The following is a 22,500-nucleotide window of genomic DNA, read 5'->3' on the forward strand; positions in this document are numbered from 1 at the left end:
CCATGCCATAACTCCCTTGCACGACACATGCTGTAAAGTAACATATTAAAGTGTTCTAGCTTGCTGAATAATCAAAACTATGTAATTGTCTACAATCATGTAACCGAGTGTGAACCTCTAGGCAAATGGGCAGACTCTGCATTTCACTGAATTGAGCTAAGTACTTATATCTTTTTATCTAAACCAGTCAACTTATATGGCAAAGAGATTCTCAGCACATCAGATGTTGAAAACCCCAGATAGGAGAAAAACTCAGGCACCACAGAAACATCCATAAGAGCCAACATATCAGCTTTAGTTGCAGATGTCTTTAAAATTGCTATATAAGACAGCAATTAACTCCAAGAGTCTGAGAGCCAGTAAATTATGTATAATGATTCATCTCTGACTCTGTTGTTCAGAAAATAAGCTTTGTAAATAAGTGTTAATCCATAATATCACTTTTCCATCAATGTTTCCAACTTTGCACTACCTAACTCCATTAATAAACTCTTCATCCCTTTCAAGTCAGTTACTAATTTTATTATCCCTGTTTCCAATTAATCGTTAAAAGATTAAGTCATGTCTGAAAGCTCATATCTATTATGACAATAGTGTCATCTGTCAAGGCCTAAAATTAGCACACAGGGACAACAATGTGGTGTAACCATCACTGATACTGAATTCTCTATAATGTCTGTGTATCAGGAGGCATGCTAAACACATATACATCTTATTAGTGTATTAAACTATGTATTCTATATTCTATATCAACTTTTTAATCTAAACCACTTTTTAAGCTCTCTTTCTCACACACAGACACTGCTGGCATGCACAAGGTAAAAGGTTCAGTCTGACATCTGTCCAATGCTTCACAGTGTCTCCATGGCATTCCAACCACCTCTCAAACAACATGCTTGGTCTTTCCTACTAAAACTCATCCAAGAATGGAATTCTAGACAGCAACGCAGACTCAAGATGGTACTTATCAAGGGAAGAGTTGTAAAGATCAACTACTTTTGGCATCATCTGAGGTGCACAATATCCTCTATCTACATAAAAGAATACAGATCAAAGACTGTGCACCTTGTCAGGGTTATGCATTCAATGGTATAAAATTTTCTCTAGGTGATTTGGTCACATTAACTGTCACCAAAATTGGCATGGGTATTTGCTGGTGATAGGGGGGATGAGAACCTAACCAACTCTGATCTACACCAGGGACCCATGCTAACAGTGGGATGGCTCTATGTGCCTCCATTGGCCAGTATATGCCTGCAACAAAGTTCAGAAGCCTGGGTCAATAAGCTACTGACCAGGCAGTGACCTGAGATAGCTTTGTCAAGTGTAAACTGGATTTTGAAACCATTCAACCTACCAAACATGAACTAAGGATTATTAGGACACAACCAGGAAGTGGATGACATGATGGTAAGGAGGAGTCTGGACATCGTGTGTTTTCAGGATACAAGGTTAAAGGACAGTACATCAAAGTCACTTTGTTTAGAATTCAGAGTATACTACTCAGACTAGAAATGGTGTAGGAATTGTAGTGAGGTGAGGCAGATGCTTCAGAAGGCAGTGAGACACTCTTTAGGGTTAGAATTAGTGACTTGACTTATGTCAGTCAGACTGCAATCAGACTGCAGTGTAATGGTAGGGCAGTATTCACAATCTCAGCCTATGCACCCTAGCAGGTATTGGGAAAGAGAGTGTATTCAGGCAGCAGTTGGAAGACCTACTAGATAAAGCAGGACAAGATGAACTGCAGTGATAATGGTGGACTTGAATGCTTGCATCAGGATAGACAGAGCAAGATATGAGGGCTACCTAGGTCCACATAGGTTGAGCAACAGGAATAATGAAGGAAAGGCCATTCTCACCTTCTGAATGGCAAACAGCTTGATGGTACCCGACACATTTCTGTAAGAGAGACAGTCACAAGATCATACATAAGAATGGTCAAAATGCTACTCAAGTAGACTTTCTCTTAGCAAAGACAAGGTGTTAGGTTAGAATCAAAGACAACAATGTCATCCCCAGGGAAACAGGCAGCCAACAGAATAAACCACTGTTGGCCAATTCAGCTGCAAGAAGTCAGACAAAAAAAAGGATCTTATGTCAACAGACTCTAAGCTGAAAACCTGGACATGAACTGGAAAGTAAGCAGAAGATTTTAAAGAAGTTGTCAGGGCTCTATACCTCAGGAAACTGAGGATATAGGTGGAGTTGACATAGAATAACAACATAGGTTCATAGGTTCATAGGTTTATACTAGGCTATCTGCCCTAAGGCATTTATAAGCCTAGCCCAAAGTTATGTGGCTTACGCCATCCCTTATGTTAGAAATAATGTGCCCATTAGTTTGTTGTGCCTCTGTCCAGCAGTGACACAGAGATGATTCCCGGGGTAAACCTACGATCTCCCATCCACCGGTCAAGATTTCTCTTGAACAGAGCCAGTGAGGTGCTCTGCCTCACATGGACTGGGATTTTATTCCACAGCATGGGGAGTCTCTGGGTGATAAATCTATCCCTCCAGCACGTCCTATTTATATCCGTGCTAAGTTTAAGTCACTTGCTCTAGTGGTTCTGGTGGATTTGGATTTTTTGAGGTGGAGCATGTCCATTAATTCCGGGTTGGTCATGGCCTTGTATGTCAGGCACAGGTCACCTCTGAGCAGACGGTATGCAACTGAATAGAGTTGGAGTTTCTTCAGTCTGGCAGTATATGACAGGTTTTGGAGTCCCTTTATCCTTTTGGTGAGGAACTTTTGGGGTCTCTCCAATTGCTGCAGGTGTCGGGTGAGATACATCCCGAATGGGGCATTGTACTCGATCATTGGTCTAATAAGTGAAGAGTACAGGGGAACAATGACCTCATTTGATCTGGATGTGAATCCCTTCATGATCAGATGGGCAATGTAGAAGGTCTTTCGAACCACTTTAGCAACGTGAGTGTCAAACGAGAGGCCACTGTCAACCTGGGTACCCAGGTCCCTGATAACCTCTTCTGTGCTTAGTGGGTTGCCATCTATATGGTAGCTTGGGGTTACCTTGTTTTTCCCGAAGGGTATGACTATACACTTTTTTGCATTTAACTTCAGGCCATGGCTCTGGCACCAGCTATCAGTTTCCGTGAGACCCCTCTGAAGGATGTCTGTGTCTGATGTACTATCCACTATGGCACCCAGTTTGCAGTCATCCGCAAACTTTGTCAGCCATAGTCCTCCTATGTTTGCTTGTACTTCTGAGAAGTAGATGCCGAACAATAGGGGGCCAAGGACTGAGCCCTGTGGGACACCACTTGTAACCGACTTGGAGTCTGACATGGCTCCAGCAACTCTAACCCTGTGGGTTCTGTCCTTTAGCCAGTTTGCAACCCATCTTGTGACATATGGGTTTACATTTAAGCTGGTAAGTTTCTCTATGATACCCGAGTGGGGTATTGTGTCGAAAGCTTTTGCAAGGTCAAGGTAGGCTGTATGGACTGCCTTCCCTCATCAATGGCCTTGGTAACTGTTTCGAAGAAGTCGACCAAGTTCAAAAGGCAAGATCTGCCCTTGACAAAGCCAAACTGGGTTGGGTCCAAGGTCTGCAAGTCCCCTATGTCCTTGTTTATGAGTTCCATTATGATCCTCTCCATAGCTTTGCAGACCAGGCTTGTTAAGCTTATGGGGCAGTAATTACCAGGGTCCGTAGAGGCACCACCTTTGTGGAGTGGGACCACAGTTGCCGTACGCCACTCCTTGGGCACATGTCCTGTGGTAAGGCTAGGATTAAACAGCTGCCTTATGTGCGGGTTTAGTTCTTCATTGAGTTCATGTAGCACACAGCCGGGGACACCATCCGGTCCCATTGATGCTGTGTTTTTAGCTTTAGAGAGAGCAGCTTTCACCTGCGCATTTGAGATGTCTGGGAGGCTACACTCTGTTGGGATAGTTATCTCTCCTTTTGGGGAGGGGGGTGAAGTTTGCGCTGAACCTGTCTGCCAGTATGTTGGCAATGTCTGTGGGTTCAGTGATTTTTGTATAATTTTGGACTAATTCTGAGCATATCTGGGAGTTTCCACCCAGGTTTCTGACATAGCTGAAGAAGGCCTTATGATTGTCTTTTGAATCTATGGCAATTTTTTCTCAAAGTTGGCCTTGGATGATTTTATGAGGGATCGTAGTTACTTGCTAGTACAGTTCAAAGATGCCTTCCCTTTTTGGGATTTTGCTCTATCATGTAATAGCTTTCTCCTCTTATTGTAAAGTTTGTTTATGGCTGGGGTCCACCAGACTGGACATTTGCCCTTGGTGGAAAGAGTCTTGGTTTTATTTGGGATTGCCTGATCCATGCAGTCCTGAAGGTGTTCATAGAGGGCATTTGTAAGGGCTTCCGCAGATTGGGTTGTGGTTTCCATTGGCTCGGGGGCCTTGAAGGATACCACACCTGTCTTGAGTAGTGTGAAGTTTGCTTTAGAGAAGTTCTTTACTGTGGTCTTTTTTGTTTGGGGTTGGGGCGGGATGTGGATTTCTACTGAGATTAGTTTATGATCTGATCTCACCAAAGAGGGATATACTTCTGGTGTGGAGCATTTTGTCCCCATGTTTGTGATGATGAGATCTAGTATATTTTCTCCTCTTGTGGGGACGGTGACTAGTTGTTCCATGGCATTTGAATTTATGAACTCCAGGAACCTTTGGGCTAGAAAGTTGGGGCTTGAGTAATGTTCCCAGTCTATATTCGGGTAGTTGAAATCACCCAATATGATGGTGTTTGGTGATACATTTAAACCCTCCAGTGTCTTCAGGAAGGCTGTGTGGGTTTCCTGAGTTTGAGAGGGTGGCCTGTAGCATGCTACAAATTGTAGAGCAGTTTTGCCTATGGTTAATTGCACCTGGATGGTTTCCGATGCTTCGTGTGTAGCCAGCAACTGGAGGTGTGGGTATCCTTGATGAATATGGATACACCCCCTCCTTTTGTGATATGGTCCGGGTTTTGGGGCCGGAACGTATGATATGAGGTAAAACCTGATAGTGCCGGGGTGCTCTCAGGAGCCTTGAACCAGGTTTCAGTCACAGCACAGACATCGATGTTCTCCATACTGAGAAGGGCCTCGAGTGCGTGCATTTTGAGATTTAGACTTCTGGCATTGAGCAGCATTACCCTTAGTTTCTTCCCGTTTTTGTTTTCTAGGGTGGTAGGTTTAGAATTTGAGCCTTGCCTAAAAAAGGCACTATGGGGGTGGCAAGAGCCTTAGCCAATATCCGGAATCCCAGGGGTGACAGGTGCAAGCCGTCCCTTGCGAAGCAGCGTGGCTTGTCAAGCATGTCATTCCAAGCAGACAGACACTGGATCCCCTTTGAATGACACCAGAAATTAAGCCAATTGTTAAAGCTGATCATCTTGTCACTATATTGTGGCATCATTCGTGGTGAAGGAAGAATACTGCTCAGGGTCAGGGTCATACCTGCCTGGGCTACATAATCAGAGAGCTCCTCTATGTCTCTTTTCATGTAGCCCAGGGAGGTACATCTCAGGTCGTTCACACCAGCATGGACAATGACTGTGTCATACTTGTACTTGTCGTGGAGTGACCTGAGTGCTTGTGTTATGTGGCGGATTCTAGCACTCGATAGGCAGCTTACCTTGACCTTCTCCTTGTTCTGCCTGGTGAGTGGGACGTCAGTGTGTCTGACTATGGAGTCACCTATGACAAGTATGTTTGGTGTTGTATTTGGCCTTAAGGGCAGTGACTGCTTTGCACACTGATTTTGTTTTTTATGTGTTGTTTTTGTGGTGTCTTGAGTTTACAGTCGCTTGGGTGTCTGCTTTGGAGGCCTTTGCTGTTTAGGTAAATTTTTACTCAGAGCCTCCGAGTATGTCTTAGTGTGTTTATGTGTTTGATTCAGTGGTGTGGTTGAGTTATGTGAGACTTGTATTGTGGTGTGTGTAGTTGCCTTCTCCTCCTGCCTGGTCTTGCCAGTCCTGAGTTGAGAGAGCTCAGCCTCCAGTTTGGCTAAATAGCTGCATCTCTCGCAAGTGTTAGTGTTATGTGGGAGGAGGAGAGGGTTGTCCATGTACATGAGGCAATTGTAACATTGCCTCAGAATTCCCAGATTCACCAACTGGGCAGGAGAGGACGCCAGCATCTGACCCTTCGACATGCTAGAAAGAATTATGAGTTGGTATGAGACAGAAAAGTAGAGGGCTTAGCATGGAAGTGGGCACTCCTGGGGGGTTTTGCAAGTGATGGATTTGTATAATATAGGAGTGCTTGACCTGCAAAGAAAATGCTTATAAGACAAAGGATATGCTTTTAAGACAAGTGCTGAGCTTTTTGAGAAGAAAAAGCAATTAGGAACAAGTGCTGTGCTTTTTAGTGAAGGTGTAAACTGTTTAGGTTCCTAACAGAGCAGTTCTAAGGGAAAAATTGAAGAACAGACTTTATGGAGCCAGAAAAAGTTTAACCTTGTTAAACCGGCGCTGCCCGATGCTGCTCTAGTGGCAACTCCGAGCTAAATCGCGCTAAAGCACGTTAAGGCGTGCTTGATAGCAGGGGCTGGAAAGAAGCTGGAATAGACCCAAAACGGACAATAAAACTACAGTTTCAAGTCAGTAACCACTCCTACGGGGGGCAGGGAAGGCTGCTTAATGTTATTCACTGCCACTGATCAACAGAGAGACTTTCCTTTAGCCCAAGCAAAAATGACTGAAAAAACATGACTGAAAACTATAGAGCAGATATGTGACCAAGCCATGTATAGGAATAAAGTACATAAAGTACACAAGGAAAGCTGGTGCATAAGTCCAGGAAGTTATCATAAGAAGGAATGTATGCAAGAAAAAGTGGGAGAAAGAAAAGATGGACCAAGCCAAGAAATAATACTAGTTGGCTAACAAAGAGGCTAAGAGAGCACTTAAAGTAGCAAAGAATAAGGCATCAGAAGCACTCTAGCAGCTTCTGAAAAGTGGCACAGTACATAACACAAAGAACCTTCACTGGGTCACAAGGCAAAGACAGAATGATAAAAAAGATCGTCATCAGGCATGATTCATAAGGAATGCAAGCAACAACCAGCTAACCACTCCACAGAACATAAAGGGGAGAGGGATGGATTACTTCCAACAGCTTCTTAATGAAGAACACAAATGAAGCTATATTTTCCCAGACACAGACTACAATGAAAGAGTCCACCCTAAAAGAAATAAGAACATCATTAAAGTAAATGAAGTCAGAGAAAGCAGTAGTCTCAGATAAAGTCAAGATAGATTTGATCAAGATGTTGGGTGAGTTAGGGAAGAAATTGCTCCAAAGGGTACTCATAGCACTGTGGAGAGAAAGGCATATCTCAGATAACTGGAGAGTAAGCATTCTAGTGCCAACATACAAGAACAGCGAGGGCCTTCACAACTTTTAACAGTTTACAGATATCAAACTCTTATCACACTTCATGAAAGAGTTGGGAAGGTTTATTGATAAACAAATATGTAAAATAGTAGAAAATAAGATGGGAGATGAACAGTTTGGATTCAGATCAGGATGTAGCACAACTGACCTGATATTTGCAGTTAGATAATGGAAAAGACACCAGATATGAGTAAATTTTCCAACTGGGCATTCCTAAACTTAGAGAAAGCATATGGCAAGGTTCCAAGAAAGCTGACTGGACAGTCCTGCAGTGGTTTAAATTCCTGGAAACATTGGTACAATCAGTGGAAGCTATGTACAAGGACCCATTGACACAAGTAAGAATAGTGTTCAGACTCATAGAGGGGGTCCCAAGTGGGAGTGAGTGTGCATCAAGGTTCAGCTGTAAGTCCACTGCTACCATACAGGTGATGGACAAAATTACCAAACAGGTCAGAAAAGATAGGTTAATAAAGCTGCTGTGTGTGGAAGATATGGCATTACATGCAGATTCTGAACAATAATTTGAGCAAATGATATTGGAATGAAATGCAAAACTGAATGCACATGGGAAGAATCTGAGTATAGATAAGAAAGCTATCATGGAAGCAAATTAAGAAAAATCAGAAGAAACTGAATGCTGAGAAAAAGGGAGAATAGCTCAGAAGATTAACAGCATTAAGTATCTGGAACTGGTGACTGGGGAGAAGGAAATTCTGAATGAGGAAGGCATAGCTAGAATCAGAGTGACTGCTGTCAACTGGCACAGAGTGTCAGGAGTATTGTGTGACAGAAAGCAGTACAAAAGCTGAAAGGTAAGGTGTACAAAACAGTGGTATAGCCAGTAGTTCTGTACATTCCAGAATCTTAGGCAATAAAGGCAGAGTAGATGAGGGTGTTAGAGGTGATGGAGATGAAGTGCCTCTGTAATGTAGTAGGATGCATACTGTGGGCTAGACACACAGCAGAAGTCCAAGGTCAAGAAAACAGACTATTGTGGTTTCGGTACATGCACAGTAAATCAGATGAAAATCTAGTGAAGAAGATTTGAGACAGGCAGGAAGAAAGCAAGATGGAATGAGGGTGTGCAGCACAAAAAGATGGATATATTATGTGAAAGAAGACCTATGACAGTCAGACATGACTGTTGAAAAAAGTAGAAGCCAGGCATTGAATTATGAGAGATATAGTGACGGCTGATGTGACAGGGTGATCCACGTGGAAAATGATAAAAGGTGGCTGATAATGATAATGATGATAATACATGTAATAGCAGAGTAGTGGCTGAGTACATTAGATGTATCCCGTCAGAGGAGTCATACTCATAGTAATTGATGCACCTTTAAGGATACATATCCAGAAACAGCTAAGAAGATTAGAGTTGAGGGACAGCTGCACTGACAGATATTTAAAGCCCAGTGGTTTGATGTTTAACTGATTTATGGTGTTTGCTTCTGAGGAGAGTTTTAGAGGGCTCTATGATGAAGTTCATTTACCAGAAGGGAAAAGGATGGCAGATGAGATGGTATCCTCTTGAAGGAAGCTCATTGGAGGAGAAATCAACTAGCTTTATCCCTGCTTATTTAGAACAAGATGTTTTGGTTTATTTATATTGATAGCATTTTAATGATGCTTCTGTATTCTTTTGAAGATTTTGTATTTGCTGCTCATTTATTTTACTATCTACTGATTGAAAACAATAAGTGAATCTTGTGTCTAAATGTAAAGGAATTTGCTTTTGACTGTCAAGACTGAAAAGAGAAATTATTTTGACTACAGATCAGATAGAACTTTGAGAAATTATTTTGACTACAGATCAGATAGAACTTTTTGATATGAGATGTATTTTCCTTATTTAACTTTATTTCTTGTAAATAAACATTAGCTTCAAAAGGGAAAGCTGGATGCAGTGACAGCTTTGTTAAACAAAGCAATTTACTGCACTGGTATATTCTGCTGGCAAAATCGGGGACCTCTATTGTTTGAAATCTCTTTCTGCAACTGGAAACTGGGAGCAGTCATAGAATCTCCAAATGATGTCAACATCCTACAAGATGATCTTGCACAAACAAATGATTGGTGCCAAAGTCATGGCCTTAAACTCAATGCAAAAAAATGTATTATCATCCCTTTCAGTAAGATCGATGTTCCTGCTAACTGCCACATCAATAGCAACACCCTTGGTATGCACTCAGTGGTGAGAGACCTGGGCACACAGGTTGACAGCAATCTTACCTTTCATCAACATATCTCCACAGTGGTAGGAAGAGCATTCTATATTGCTCATCTCCTAAGTAAAGACCTTGCCTCCAGAAAAAAGAAGTTATAACCTCCATGTATTCTTCCTTCATCAGGCCAATAATTGAGTACGCTGCCACTTTTTGTATGTACCTTTCCAGGCACTTGTAGCAAATAAAAAAAAAACACAAAGGTTCCTCACAAGGAAATTTGAGGTCTTCCACATCTGTCCTATGTGGATCATATGAAATAACTGCCACTTTATTTTGTTTCATACAGACTACTCAGAAGCGATTTTTGTCTTGCATATAACTAGATCTCTGACCCTGCTTTATGGAAATGCTGCATATCTACAAGTCAAATTGAACACAAGGACACTTACTCCAAAGTCCTTAATCTGGTATGTGACATTAATAGAACCTGCTAGAGGGACAGATTTGTCTCCCAGATGTTAGCACACCTTTGAAACAGACTCCTACTTCATGTCAAAAAGATCACCTCATTGGCCCTCATCAGACACAATCTGGACAATTGGATGAATAACCGTAAATTCACCCCGGCGGTTCCATCTGTGTTCCTCTTGGATATGGGCATTAACTGCTGATTATGGAAGTAAGGGTAGAACTTGGCTAGGCTTCTAAAGGCCCTAGGGCCATTACCCTAGTAACTTCCTATGATCCTATGAGTACAAAAATACTGATTAATTGTTAACTGAATGCATTTTACTTTTTATTTAAACATTTTGCAGATTTTTAAATGGAATAAAACAGTAGCGCTGTGGTACAGAAACTGCTATTGGCCAAGCTATTTTCAACTGTCTTAGAAAACACAGGTACAGTTTAAGAAACTGTCTTCCTTATTAGTAGAAGTGATATTACAAAACTAAAATATGTCAATCATAAATAACGACTTTTGTGACAGTGTTTTTGAGGATCATTTCTTGGTTAGAAAGATAATGATGGTAATGTTTATTTTTTACTAGAACAGGGACTAATAAAGAAGTACAACTTACCTCTCACTGATGATTTTGTATTTTATTGTATCATCTGCATTATTTGTTGGAGTTGCATAGCAGGAAATTAGCACCAAAGAAAATCTTGAATCAGCTCCCAGCACACTTGCTCCAATGTATAAAGGTGTCTCTATTGCTAAGGAAATTGGCAGGTCAGTCTTTGTGTAGGGACCGGTATAATTAGAGTACTTGTACAGCTGCATCGTAGTGGTGTAGGTCCCAGATCCACTCACAGTTATGTTATTGGTGCTAGAAAGGAAAATGCAAGTAGCTGTGAGACAATATATGTGAAAGACAGTGATCAAAACTGATTATATTTTATATATGCATGAAAACAGTCATTATATAATTCCCAGTGGTTCATTCATTCCTTACATTCTCAGTCTGCCTACATGTAAACTATTTGGTGATTAAGTTATTTTTGCATGTAAACTATTTGCAGATTAAGTTATTCTTCCAAATACAAACAGTAATCCTCTTTTAAATTAAATTTCACTTTGTAATTCAGCACAGTTTTCTTTATTGTAGAGTAAACAAACTGAGTCTGATACTTCCTTGTTGTAATAAGTGTCTTATGCTTTAGTTAATGAATTAGTCTGTTAACTTTGTAAAGCACACAATTAATGTAATTGACCCAGGAGCAATGCCTTGTTAAATGACTTGCTTAGAGTTACATGAAACATAAGTGGAGATAAAGGGTGGGCAATGCAGAATTGAACTGTTTATTACATTTTTACATTTTAGTAAATCCATTTTGGAGTGCGCTGTAGCACAGGTGTTAGTGTTGGTACCTTGGAATGCTGAGCTGTCCACTTGGATTATCAGCTGGGCAAAGTATGCATGTACTCCATATGCCCACCTGAATTTAGACAAGGTGCTGTGGTTTCAGTCAACAACCAAGGAATATAACAGAATTGGTGATCCTGCCCATTGCTAATAGGTGTGGGTGTCATGACTGAACAAGTGTGTGTGTGTGTGTATGAATTCTGCAACGGACTGGTAACCAGTTAATGATTAGCTTCGCTGCCTTGCTTATGCTTTGTGCCCTGATTCCCTCACATTGACTAGGTGCCTAATTAGACAATGAATAAATGAATGAATATGAAAGAATGAAAGAAAACTAATTACTTAGACTCATTTTCTATGTTCATCATTTCTGGTTGACAAACATATTTGTTGACATACACTGTGTGTTTTGTAATTTAATCAAGTTCTTCTCATCAATAAATCACACCAGGAGATGTCCAAAGACTTCTAGCTATGTCTGTATATCCAGATATAGTTACAGCATACCTCTCAACTTCTTAGAGGAAAAAAAATTGGACAAAACCATTAATAAAAGTGAGACAAAGGCCCGAAAATATGGACATTTTTTTTAAATATTGCTCTTACAAACTTAGAATGTTGATAAAATAACAAGTTTTGCATTAGCATGAATTTTGTGAAGGGTATGAATTCTAAAATTCAAATAGCTGTCATCATTTTCTAATGTTAGTATTTAGTGATTTGCCACTAATTTGCCAGAAAAACACAATTTTATGAAAAAAGGACCAACAATATGAGGCAAACATTTAGACAAGCTGTGAAAATCTGTACAGCTGAGAGGTGTTACAGACACACACATGCACACAGACGCACACGCGCATGCGCACACACACAAACACACACACACACACACACACACACACACACACACACACACGCACGCACGCGCACACACACACACACACACACACACACACACACACACACACACACACTCTCATATAGATAGACAGATATATTGATAGATAAATAGACAGAGATATAGAGATACAATGATAACCTAACTGTCAAGGAAAATTTCAGATGTTCTTCATTTTAAGGCAAACAATGATCAGAAACAAGAAAGCAGCCTTTCTGGTTTGTGTAATAATGACATAATCTGATGTAAATAAATGGGATCACTACTAAATATCGAATTACGGAATCCCGAGACTCTGAATACCAAAGACCAGAATCTCGAGATTCCGTAATCTCAAAAACAAAAAAAAAACAATTTTGAAAGCATATGCAGGGAGGCAAGCCCCCCTGCAACCCCCACACCCCGCAACTTAAATATACCAACTCCGAGATCGCACCACAGTGGAGTGAATGACAAAATAGTGCCATGCAGAGCAGAAGAGAAATTTTGCCATTCACTCCACTATAGTGCGAACTCGGAGTTGGTATATTTAAGTTGCAGGGGGGTGCAGGGAGGCTTGCCCCCCTGCATACACCTGTCTAAATCTATTTTTTTTTTACATTTATTATTTTTTTTTTACTTTCAAGATTATGGAATCTCAAGATTCTGGTCTTAGGTATTCAGATTCTCAGGATTCTGTAATTCGATATTTAGTAGTGATCCCAAATAAACAACTATTACAGATATACGGCTTGCCTACTTATCCATTGTGCAACAGCAAGTACACTGACATGATAACATGGCTGTTCCATAAAAGCCTTTATTCACAGAAAGTGTGAATACTTATTGATTATAACTTACTACAGAACTATTTATAATAGCATACTTTTGAGCAGATCCACATATAACCTGTCCCACAGCTCAGCCGTAAGAGATCTGTTGAAGATATACTTTGCAGCAGATATAAACATAGGTTGAACAAAAACAAACTCACACTCTAAGGTGCATGCTTTTTTGCATAAAGTGCACAGAGACTACTGGATGAGATCCATACATAGTTTAAGAATTACTCTGACATGGAATCCCCTTTTAATCTATGATTTCCATCGTATTTCCATTAGACAAGCAGGATGAGTAATGGAAAGGGAGATGCTATTGAAGCAAAGGTTCATAGGTAAGTACAAGGATAGCTGCCCTTGTGTGCCATTTTAAGCCTATCCAGTTTCCCTTGCAGTGGTTAAATTAGATTGTCTTTACTCATCCCATGGCTGATAATTATATATTACTCCTAGTGAGAATAACTGAGATAATACCATAGATAATTTGAGGGGGACACTTGCATTGTATAATGCATTTTAGGAGCATGTAAAACACACACACACACACACACACACACACACACACACACACACACACACACACACACACACACACACACACACACACACACACGCACACACACAGACAGACAGACACACACACACACACACACACACACACACACACACACACACACACACACACACACACACACACACACGCATTCAGCAGTATAAAGGAGTTAGTTCTCTTCAGGACAAATACAGAGTATAAGTGTTACTTAAAATAGTTTTTTACGTACTGCATTGGTAGTGCTGTGGTAGCATTGTCGCCTCAGAGTAAGATGTTGTCCTGTTTGATTTTCAGTTAGAGCGTCTTCTGTGTGGAGACATGCGTGAATGGGTTTACCTTTATTGAAGGTTGTGCATCAAGGCCGGCAACTCGGCACATAAAAATCTACTGCCAATCATTAGCGGACCGGAGTTCCGCTGTGGCGACCCCTAACCGGGAAAAGCCGAAAGACACAGCAACAACATATTTCTTGGTTAGGTAATTGTTCTGACCCTGGGTAACTTCATTTAATTAGGTGATAACCTTAACTTTCTATGCACGCTTGCAACTCCTTTCTATACTCTTAATCAATGTGTGTTTACTGTACCAGCCACTGATGAATGTAGCCAAATGACTGAACAAAATTTCCTTTCAACTGTATTGTTTATTTTAACACACTGTGCTCCTTATAGTATATTTACATTTTGCTCCTTTCTTGGCATTGAAATTGTATTTTAACTTTTGACTTACTGTACTTTATTAACATGTGTATTGTATTAATTGTATTTGCCGTACTAATGTTTGTGCAGCTTTTTCCCCAGGCCTCCTCTGAAAATGGGATCAATGCTCAGTCAGACTTTTCCATTAAACAAATGTAAAATAAAAATAAATAAATAATTTGTAAGGCAAACAATAGTTGTATCACTGCTACCAGTTCAGAGCATTGGCTATATATATTGCTGGAAGTGCATTCAGTAAGCATGCTAACTAACATGCTTAAATCAATCATCATAATACTTTGCATCAGGGCTGTGATAATGAGTTAAATATGGATCTTCTTGATAAAGCAGGACAAAATGATTTGTTCCTTAAAATGAAGGATACAAATGCTCATTTCACGAGAGAAAGAAAAATATGAGCATTGCCTAGGCCAGTAGGGTTGAGCCATAGGAATAATGAAAGGGAGACAATTGTAGGCTTCTGACTGATAAATGGCTAAATGCTTGTCAAAAATGTGATTCACCAAGAAACAAGCATCCCAAACAAAAGTGGCCAGCATGCAACTCAGGTAGACTTCCTTCTAGTAAGGAAGGGCCAGGTGGCTTCATTGGTTCATAGGTAGGTACTAGGCTATTGGCCCAAGGGCCTATGTAAGCCTAGCCAACAAGGTTCCCTGGCTTACGCCACCCTAAAAAGTTAGTTTCCTGTGCCACTATCGAGCAGAGATACAGAAGTGATCCCCAGGGTGCATTTCCTATTTCCCATTCACTCAACAAGATTTTTCTTGAAGAGTGCTAATGAGGAACTTTGCTTGACATAGATGGGAAGCCTGAGTCAGATTATGGGAAGTCTCTGGGACAGAAATCTATCCTTCCAGCATGTCCTGTTTATTGTGGTGACAAGGTTTAGGTTCCCGGAGCATGTAGCTTGGAGGGATTGGGATTTCTTTAGGTGCAGCATGTCCAACAGCTCTGGGTTTGACACAGCTTTATATGTTAGGCAGAGATCACCTCAGAGTAGGCGATATGTTATAGAGTAAATCTGGAGCTTTTTGTCAGACATTGCAAATTCATACACAGTTCAATGGCTGGCACCTAGCACAAACCACCAATAGTCAAAATCAACTGCAAGCACTGGTCAGAAGAGGGTCTAAGTTCAACAGAGACTAGGCTAATGATCTGGAAGTTGACAGGAGCGAAAGCTCAGGAATTAAAGGAAATAGCCATTCCTCTATCACCTCAGAAAGTAAATGAAATAGTTGGAGCTGAAGAGGAAGAATGGCAGCATCTCAAGTCAGCATCCATGACGAAAATAGAACAGCCATATCGCAAAGCCAGTCATGGAGGAAACATACATAAGGAAAGTTCTTAAGGAAATGTACAAGTCTCAGAGATTTCAAAAGAAATAGGGAGCACAGGAAATAGTGGGAGATAAAAGATACAGACCAGGCTAAGAAGGTATATTGGTTGGCTAACAAAGAATGTAAGAGGTTAATCAATGGCGAAGAAGAAGAGATCAGAAAAAAACATTACCTGCTTCAGGAAAGTAACTCAGCAGATGGCATGAAGAAGTTCTATTATGTTACAAGGAAATGTAAGAAAGATAAAGAACAGAGTCATCTAATGCCATTTCTTATTCCAGTAACAGTCTGATCACCAGTTTAGGGGGCATCAAGGGCAGATGGAGAGACTCCTTCAGGAAGATTCTGAATGAAGAAATAGCCACAGAGGTTGTACTACAACATGAAAAACATATAAAAGAGGAAGGCGACTCCACCTTAGAAGAGGTAGGAAGAGCACTGAGGAAAGTGAAGTCATGGAAAGTAGTGGGCTCAGGTGAAGCCAAATGCAGATATGACCATGATGAGTGCACTAGAGGAAATGTAATTTCTGAAACCACTCATCATGTTATGGAGAGAAAATAGCATATGCCAGATGGCTGGACAATAAGTGCAAGTATGTCATCCTCCCTGAAACTACCTAACCCTAGCTTGTCTCTCATCCCTCCTTTCTCTTCCCCTGTCTGTCTTAATATCCATCTATCTCTCTGTCTCATTGCTTAACCTCTACATTACCTTACTACTCCATCTGTACCTCTACATTACCTTACTACTCCATCTGTACCTCTACATTACCTTACTACTCCATCTGTACCTCTACATTACCTTACTACTCCATCTGTACCTGTACTGTATATAACTACGTAGAAATAATGAACACTGTTTTCCCTACGTTGACATTGTACCTAAGTTTTTGTTGTAAAAATCCTGACATTGTACTCTATTGCTTTTCTGCATGATTTGTTGTAAATGCTTTCTGCAGTTTGATCTCTAACATTTGTACCCAACTGTTTTCTGTAAAATGTTATTGTAAAATATTATTTATCTAATTGTTTTAGCTGCCAGTGCAATTTTCTTGCTGACTTTATGTAAAATGTTAATACTGATTGCGGAGCTTTTCTCCTCGGGTCTCCACTGAAAACAAGCTAATGCTCAGCTGGACTAACCCGGTTAACAAATGTAAAATAAATAATTAAATAAATAAAATAAATTAATGGGACATTCAGGATTACAGACAACAAGAATTACATCAAACTCCTGTCACACTGCATTAAAGTGCTGCAGAGGGTGAAATGTTAAATGAATATTCAGAGTGATAGAAAGTAATGTGGGATATAATCAGTTTGTAGTCAGACTGGATGCAGTACAATTCACCAATGCCTGTAGTGAGACAGATAATTAAGCAGAATCTGGAGATGAGGAAGGAGTCTAACTGGTCAATCCTTTACTTTCAGAATGTATATGACAATATCATAATAAAGCTGAGTCGAACAATTTTAGGATGGTTTGATGTCTCAAAACTGTTGACAGAAATAGTGCAGGCTATGCCCAAGAACCAAAGATACAAGTACAACAGTCTTTAAATTCACAAACTGGATCCCAGTAGGACTGTGTGTGCATCAGCATTCAGCAATGAGCCCACCGTGTTCATACTGGTGATGGATTACATAAGCAAACAGGCTGCATGCCTCTCAACTGTCCAGATTTTTGCAAAGTGTCTAGATTTGTGCCCCATATTTGTAATCCGTTCCCTATTAAATGTGTGGTTTTCAGACAAATCATTGAGGATTTAAGTCACTAAATGATGACAGACAATTGAGGTTCAAACTTCATGCCCTTCAGAAAATGTAATCTAAAGCAAAACATGTTATTCTGACAACTTTCAAGTTTTGTAAGAAAAATGTTTAAAACTTGTCCCTAATTTTTGTGCTTTTGTCTCCCTGTTATTTTAGATTTGTCATGATTTCTTGTGGTAATAAGCTGAGATGTATATCAACAAAGCTGCTGTATGTGTGTAATGTTACAATACAAGGAGATACTGAATAGGAACTTCATCAAATGACAGTCGACTGTAATGCAAAACTGAAGACATCAGGGATAAATCTGAGAACACATAAAACAGCGGTCTTGGTAGCAAGTGGGGGGAATCAGAAGAAGAAGATGGAAATTGAGAAAAAATGGAGAATAGTCCATTTTAGTATCCTGGAGGGGGGATTGAGAAGATGAGAAGTCTGAATAGAGACTAAAGCTAGAATCAAAGGTACTTCAGTCAAGCAGTGCAAAGATTGGGGGGTAGTGAGTGACATAAGAATTCCAAAGAAGCTGAAAACTGTGATGCGACCAATGCTTCTTTATGGCACAGAAACATGAGCATTGAAGATTAAGTGCCTTAGAGGAGTAGTAGGATACAAACCGTGGGATAGAAAAAGAAATGAGGAAATTGCAGGAGAAGTCAAAGTAGTTCTAACTACAAGAAGGGTAAAGAAAACAGATTACAGTGGTTTGGTCACATGTACAGGAAAGCAAAAGGTGATCTGTTAAAGCAGATTTAGGACAGCCAGCCAGAAGACAAGAGGTGAAGAAAACATCCATCCAAGATGGATGGATTGTGTGAAAAGCACTCTGTGACAAACAAGAATGGCTGCCAAAGAAGGTAAGGGAGTGTATTTGAATCAAGAGAGGTGGCAACGGTTGATGCAAGACCACCACCCCATGTAAGAATGGGGAAAAGGAAGACTGATGTTGGTGATGATAATAATAATGATGAAGATATTAAATGAAGCAATAACAAAACAATACAATACTTACATGAAATAATAACTATCCTAATTCTATAAAATATCTACATATAGAATTCAATTTTAAAACACTAGTACTTTGAAATATTAAAATGTATAGCACCTCATTCTGAAATAAGCCACAAGATGGTTGCTCTATTACCCTAATCACTATTGTTATTTTGCAGAAGTATCAACAGAACTTTATTACTGTGTCTTTGCTATTACCAATTAAAATTTTGCTAAGATGGGTGTGTTTCATAGACATATCTCTTGCTTAAATTTGCTAATTTGTTTGTTTATTTATTTAACCTTATTTTGACTGGGTTAGTCCCACTAGGCTAGTGGCCTCTTTTATGGGGAGACATGAGATGGTATTTATACTGGTTTGGGAAACTTTGGCTAGGGAATTCCCCTATTTCTTCTGTAATTATTACAGGATCATTTACACCTACCAGAACTTCTCAATCTCATCCAGAGGGAACCTTTGTTTAACATCTCATCTAAAGGAAGGCACACTTAGGAGATCAACATTTCCCTAATGCTGAGCTGCACTGTCAGTAATGGAAAAGTAATAAAATCACCTGGCATGGAAATTGAACTCATAACCTTCAGATCTTTCAACATCAAAGTCAAGTGTGGTACCTGTTGAGCCTCTGGCATTGACAAGTAAGTAAAACACATTCATTGTACATTTCACCACATGTATGAGCTGGCAAGTGCTTGATATCTTTAATATTGTTTTACGTAGGTGGTGGAGAAAAAAATATTGCTCAATATACTTGCAGGTGTTGTAAAAGTCATCTGCAGAACACTCCAATATTTCATGTCTTTTACTTAAACTTGCATTTCCTTAAATATTATGATTTTGAATTAATTTCTCACCCACTGACTGGCCATTTCAAAAGGATATGTTACTATGAGGTTGCAGTAATGTTCTGCACTTCTGCTTAGTTGTAGAATTACCCATTGTTTATTGTTTATTACTACAGCTTGCAATGATGTTTATCCTCGGGTTATGTGTTTGAAAAGTCTTATTTTCTGTTTTGTAGGATACTTGGTCTCACTATTTTTTTTTTTGAAAATATAATGTCATTAATATGCTTTTTTCTTTTACTTTTGACATGCATTGGCTTACAAAAGGCAAAAAAGATATGCAGCAAATAGCAGAAAAAGTATAATTCAGGCCACTGCTAAGTAGTTTAACTTAGCAATGAAAAGAGTCTGGCTTGGAAGGTAAATGGGCCATTAACAGCAGTGTAAAAAGGGAGGGTGGACATAGGTCGTATGGCAGAACTACAGGCCAGTGACAAGGAGTTGGAATTGGAAGTGCCTAGGCACAAGATGATTAGGAATGAGAGGAAAGAGAGGAGCGGGGTCAAGTAACAATCTTCATAATGGAGGACATCAGATAAGAGTTCAGAGAGGAGGAAGAACACAAAACCAGGAAATAGGAAAAGCCATATGTAGTATTAGAACATGGGTTAAGTAACCTGGTATTTATGGTAGAACAAGCAGACAACTAGTGGACTGATGCACTGCCTTAACCATCAGATATAATGGGACAGAAGGGAAAGTGCCTGGAGGAGAAGACAAAGGAGTGGTGTAGGAAGAAGATGGTAATGCTCACAGCAATCCCGCGAGTTATGTATGGATTTATGCCTAGTTCAGAGACTTTGTCAACTGTGCCTGAGTGTGATATTGTATCAAATACCTTGGCCAGGTCAAGGTATGCAGTGTGCACTGTCTTACCCCATACATTGCCTTGGTTACCTTCACAAAGAAATCATCTAGGTTAAGTAGGCATAAACCTCACTTAAGTAAGCCAAAATGGGATGTTTCCAGTATTTGTAGGTTGTCAAAGTCTGTGTTGATCATTTCCATGATAATTCATTCCATGGCTTTGCATATTAGACTTGTCAGACTGATGGGTCTGTAGTTCACGAGGTCAGTTAAAGGTCCGCCCTTATGAAGAGGGATGACCATTATTTTCTGCCATTTACAGGTTCATAGGTGTTTACTAGGCTAATGACCACAAGGATCTTTTTAAGCCTAGCCATGCATCTCAAATGGCTGACAAGTTCTGATACCCTTGATAAGTGTAAGTACCGGCCTGGAAGATGAACCATTTACAGGTTGTCTGTGTCCATTAATTACATAGGTGCCAAACCAGGGATGAATTTCCGGTTTCCCATCCAAATGTCCAAACTGCACTTTAATTAGATAGGACAGTCTCTGGGATACATACCTATCTCTCCAGCAGGTCCTGTTTATATCACAGGCAAGGTTTAAGCCTTTAGAATGGGTAATTCTGGTGCTGTTTGTTTTGTGGATATCGAGAAGGTCATTCAGAGGGGTCTATATTAGAACATCGAAGTTTCAGAACTTCAAATATTCTAATATCGACACCTAATAAGTGAAAACTGAAAATAGCAAAGTTTTAGATAACCAAATTCTTTCCTAGGGAAAGAATTTGGTTGTCCGTTCCTGTCACGTCGCTATTTTCAGCTCTGCGGTGGAAAGTTACGGTCAGGTTCAGGTAAGTGTGTGATTGTGTGGAAGTGAGGGTTAGGGTGGGATAAGTGAGTTAGGGTTAGGGTGCGGGTCAGGTAAGTGTGCGAATGTGTAGACGTGAGGGTTAGGGTGGGATAGGTGAGATGTGTGTGCGATAATGACGGACCTTAGGGTTAGGGTTTGGGTTAAGGTAAGTGGGTAGATAGTGGTGTATGTACAGTTTAGTGTAGGTTTAGATGTATGATTTTAGGTGTATGTGTGTGGATTGCTGTTTGTTTGATGTGTTAATGTTGTGTGTATGTGTTTTGAAACAGCAAATTTTTTCCCTAGGAAAAAATTTGATGTTCTAAATTTTCGGTCTTATCGTTTTTTGGTCAGTAGGTGTCGATATTAGAACATTCAAAGTTCTGAAATTTCGATGTTCTGATATAGACCCATTCAGAGTGGGTGGGGTCTGATAATGACCTGTATGCCAAGCATAGATCTCCCCCCAAAAGCCAGTAGGAGACAGAATACAGATATAGGGCCTTGAGGTAGTCTGCATAGGACATTTTACTTACGCCATTTATTCTTTTAGTGAGGAACCTCTGTGGATGTTACAGTTGATGGATATGCCTGGTTAGATTAGTTACATTCCAAAGAAGCATTGTACTCAATGATAGATCTGATGAATGCCAAATACAGTGAAACAATGACTTCCTTGGACTTAGATGCCATATCTTAGTTTATAAGTTGCACAACATAGAATGATTTCCTCACCACTATAGACACATGATGGTCAAAGGCTAGATTACCATCTATGTGTGTCCCTAAGTCCCTGACTACTGGGTCAACTCTAAGGGGTCTTTTGTCAATATGATAGTTACCAGGGATGCATGACTTCCAAAAGGATACTGTTATGCATTTTCTAGCATTTAGTTTTAGTGCATGACTCTGACACCAGTTGTTTGTCTGTGTCAGCCCCGCCTGGAGAACATTTGTGCCAGTGTGAGCGTCAGTAACAGCTCCTAATTTGCAATCATCTGCAAATTTAGTCAGCCAGAGACCCCTGACATTGGCCTTGACTTCTGAGAAGTAAATGCCAAAAAGGAGTGGTTCCAGGACTGATCTCTGAGGGACTTCACTTGTGACTGGCCTCTTTCTAGAGGTGGACTCCCCAGTTCTAACTTCCTGGGTCCTGTCTGTGAGCCAGTTGGCTATCTACCAGGTGACATACGGGTTTGTACCTAACCTCTTGAGTTTGTCAACAATGCCTGATTGGGGTGTTTTGTCAAATGTCTTGACCAGGTCAAGGTAGGCAAGTGAATGATTTTGCCCTCATCCATTGTTTTGATGCCCTTTTCAAAGAAGTCCACCAGGGTGAGTAGGCATGATCTGCCATTCACAAAACCAAACTGGGATGGATCCAGTTTCTTTAAGTTTACTATATCTCTATTGACCATCTCCATGATAATTTTTTAGTTGGGTTTACAAATAAGATTAGTGAGAC

General features: G+C 40.2%; 1 protein-coding gene across 1 annotated transcript in view; it reads right to left on the reverse strand.

The window, feature by feature from the left end:
• Positions 1-22,500, reverse strand: part of LOC122816638 (uromodulin-like) — a 93,340-nt gene that overhangs the window by 1,607 nt on the left and 69,233 nt on the right. Inside the window, exon 6 of the mRNA XM_044089566.1 lies at positions 10,628-10,876. Coding sequence (XP_043945501.1) covers positions 10,628-10,876 — 249 coding nt within the window. The remainder of the gene's footprint in view (positions 1-10,627; positions 10,877-22,500) is intronic.

This window comes from Protopterus annectens, chromosome 1.part1 (genome assembly GCF_019279795.1).
Source record: "Protopterus annectens isolate FY-2018-M chromosome 1.part1, PAN1.0, whole genome shotgun sequence".
Classification (NCBI taxonomy): domain Eukaryota; kingdom Metazoa; phylum Chordata; order Ceratodontiformes; family Protopteridae; genus Protopterus; species Protopterus annectens.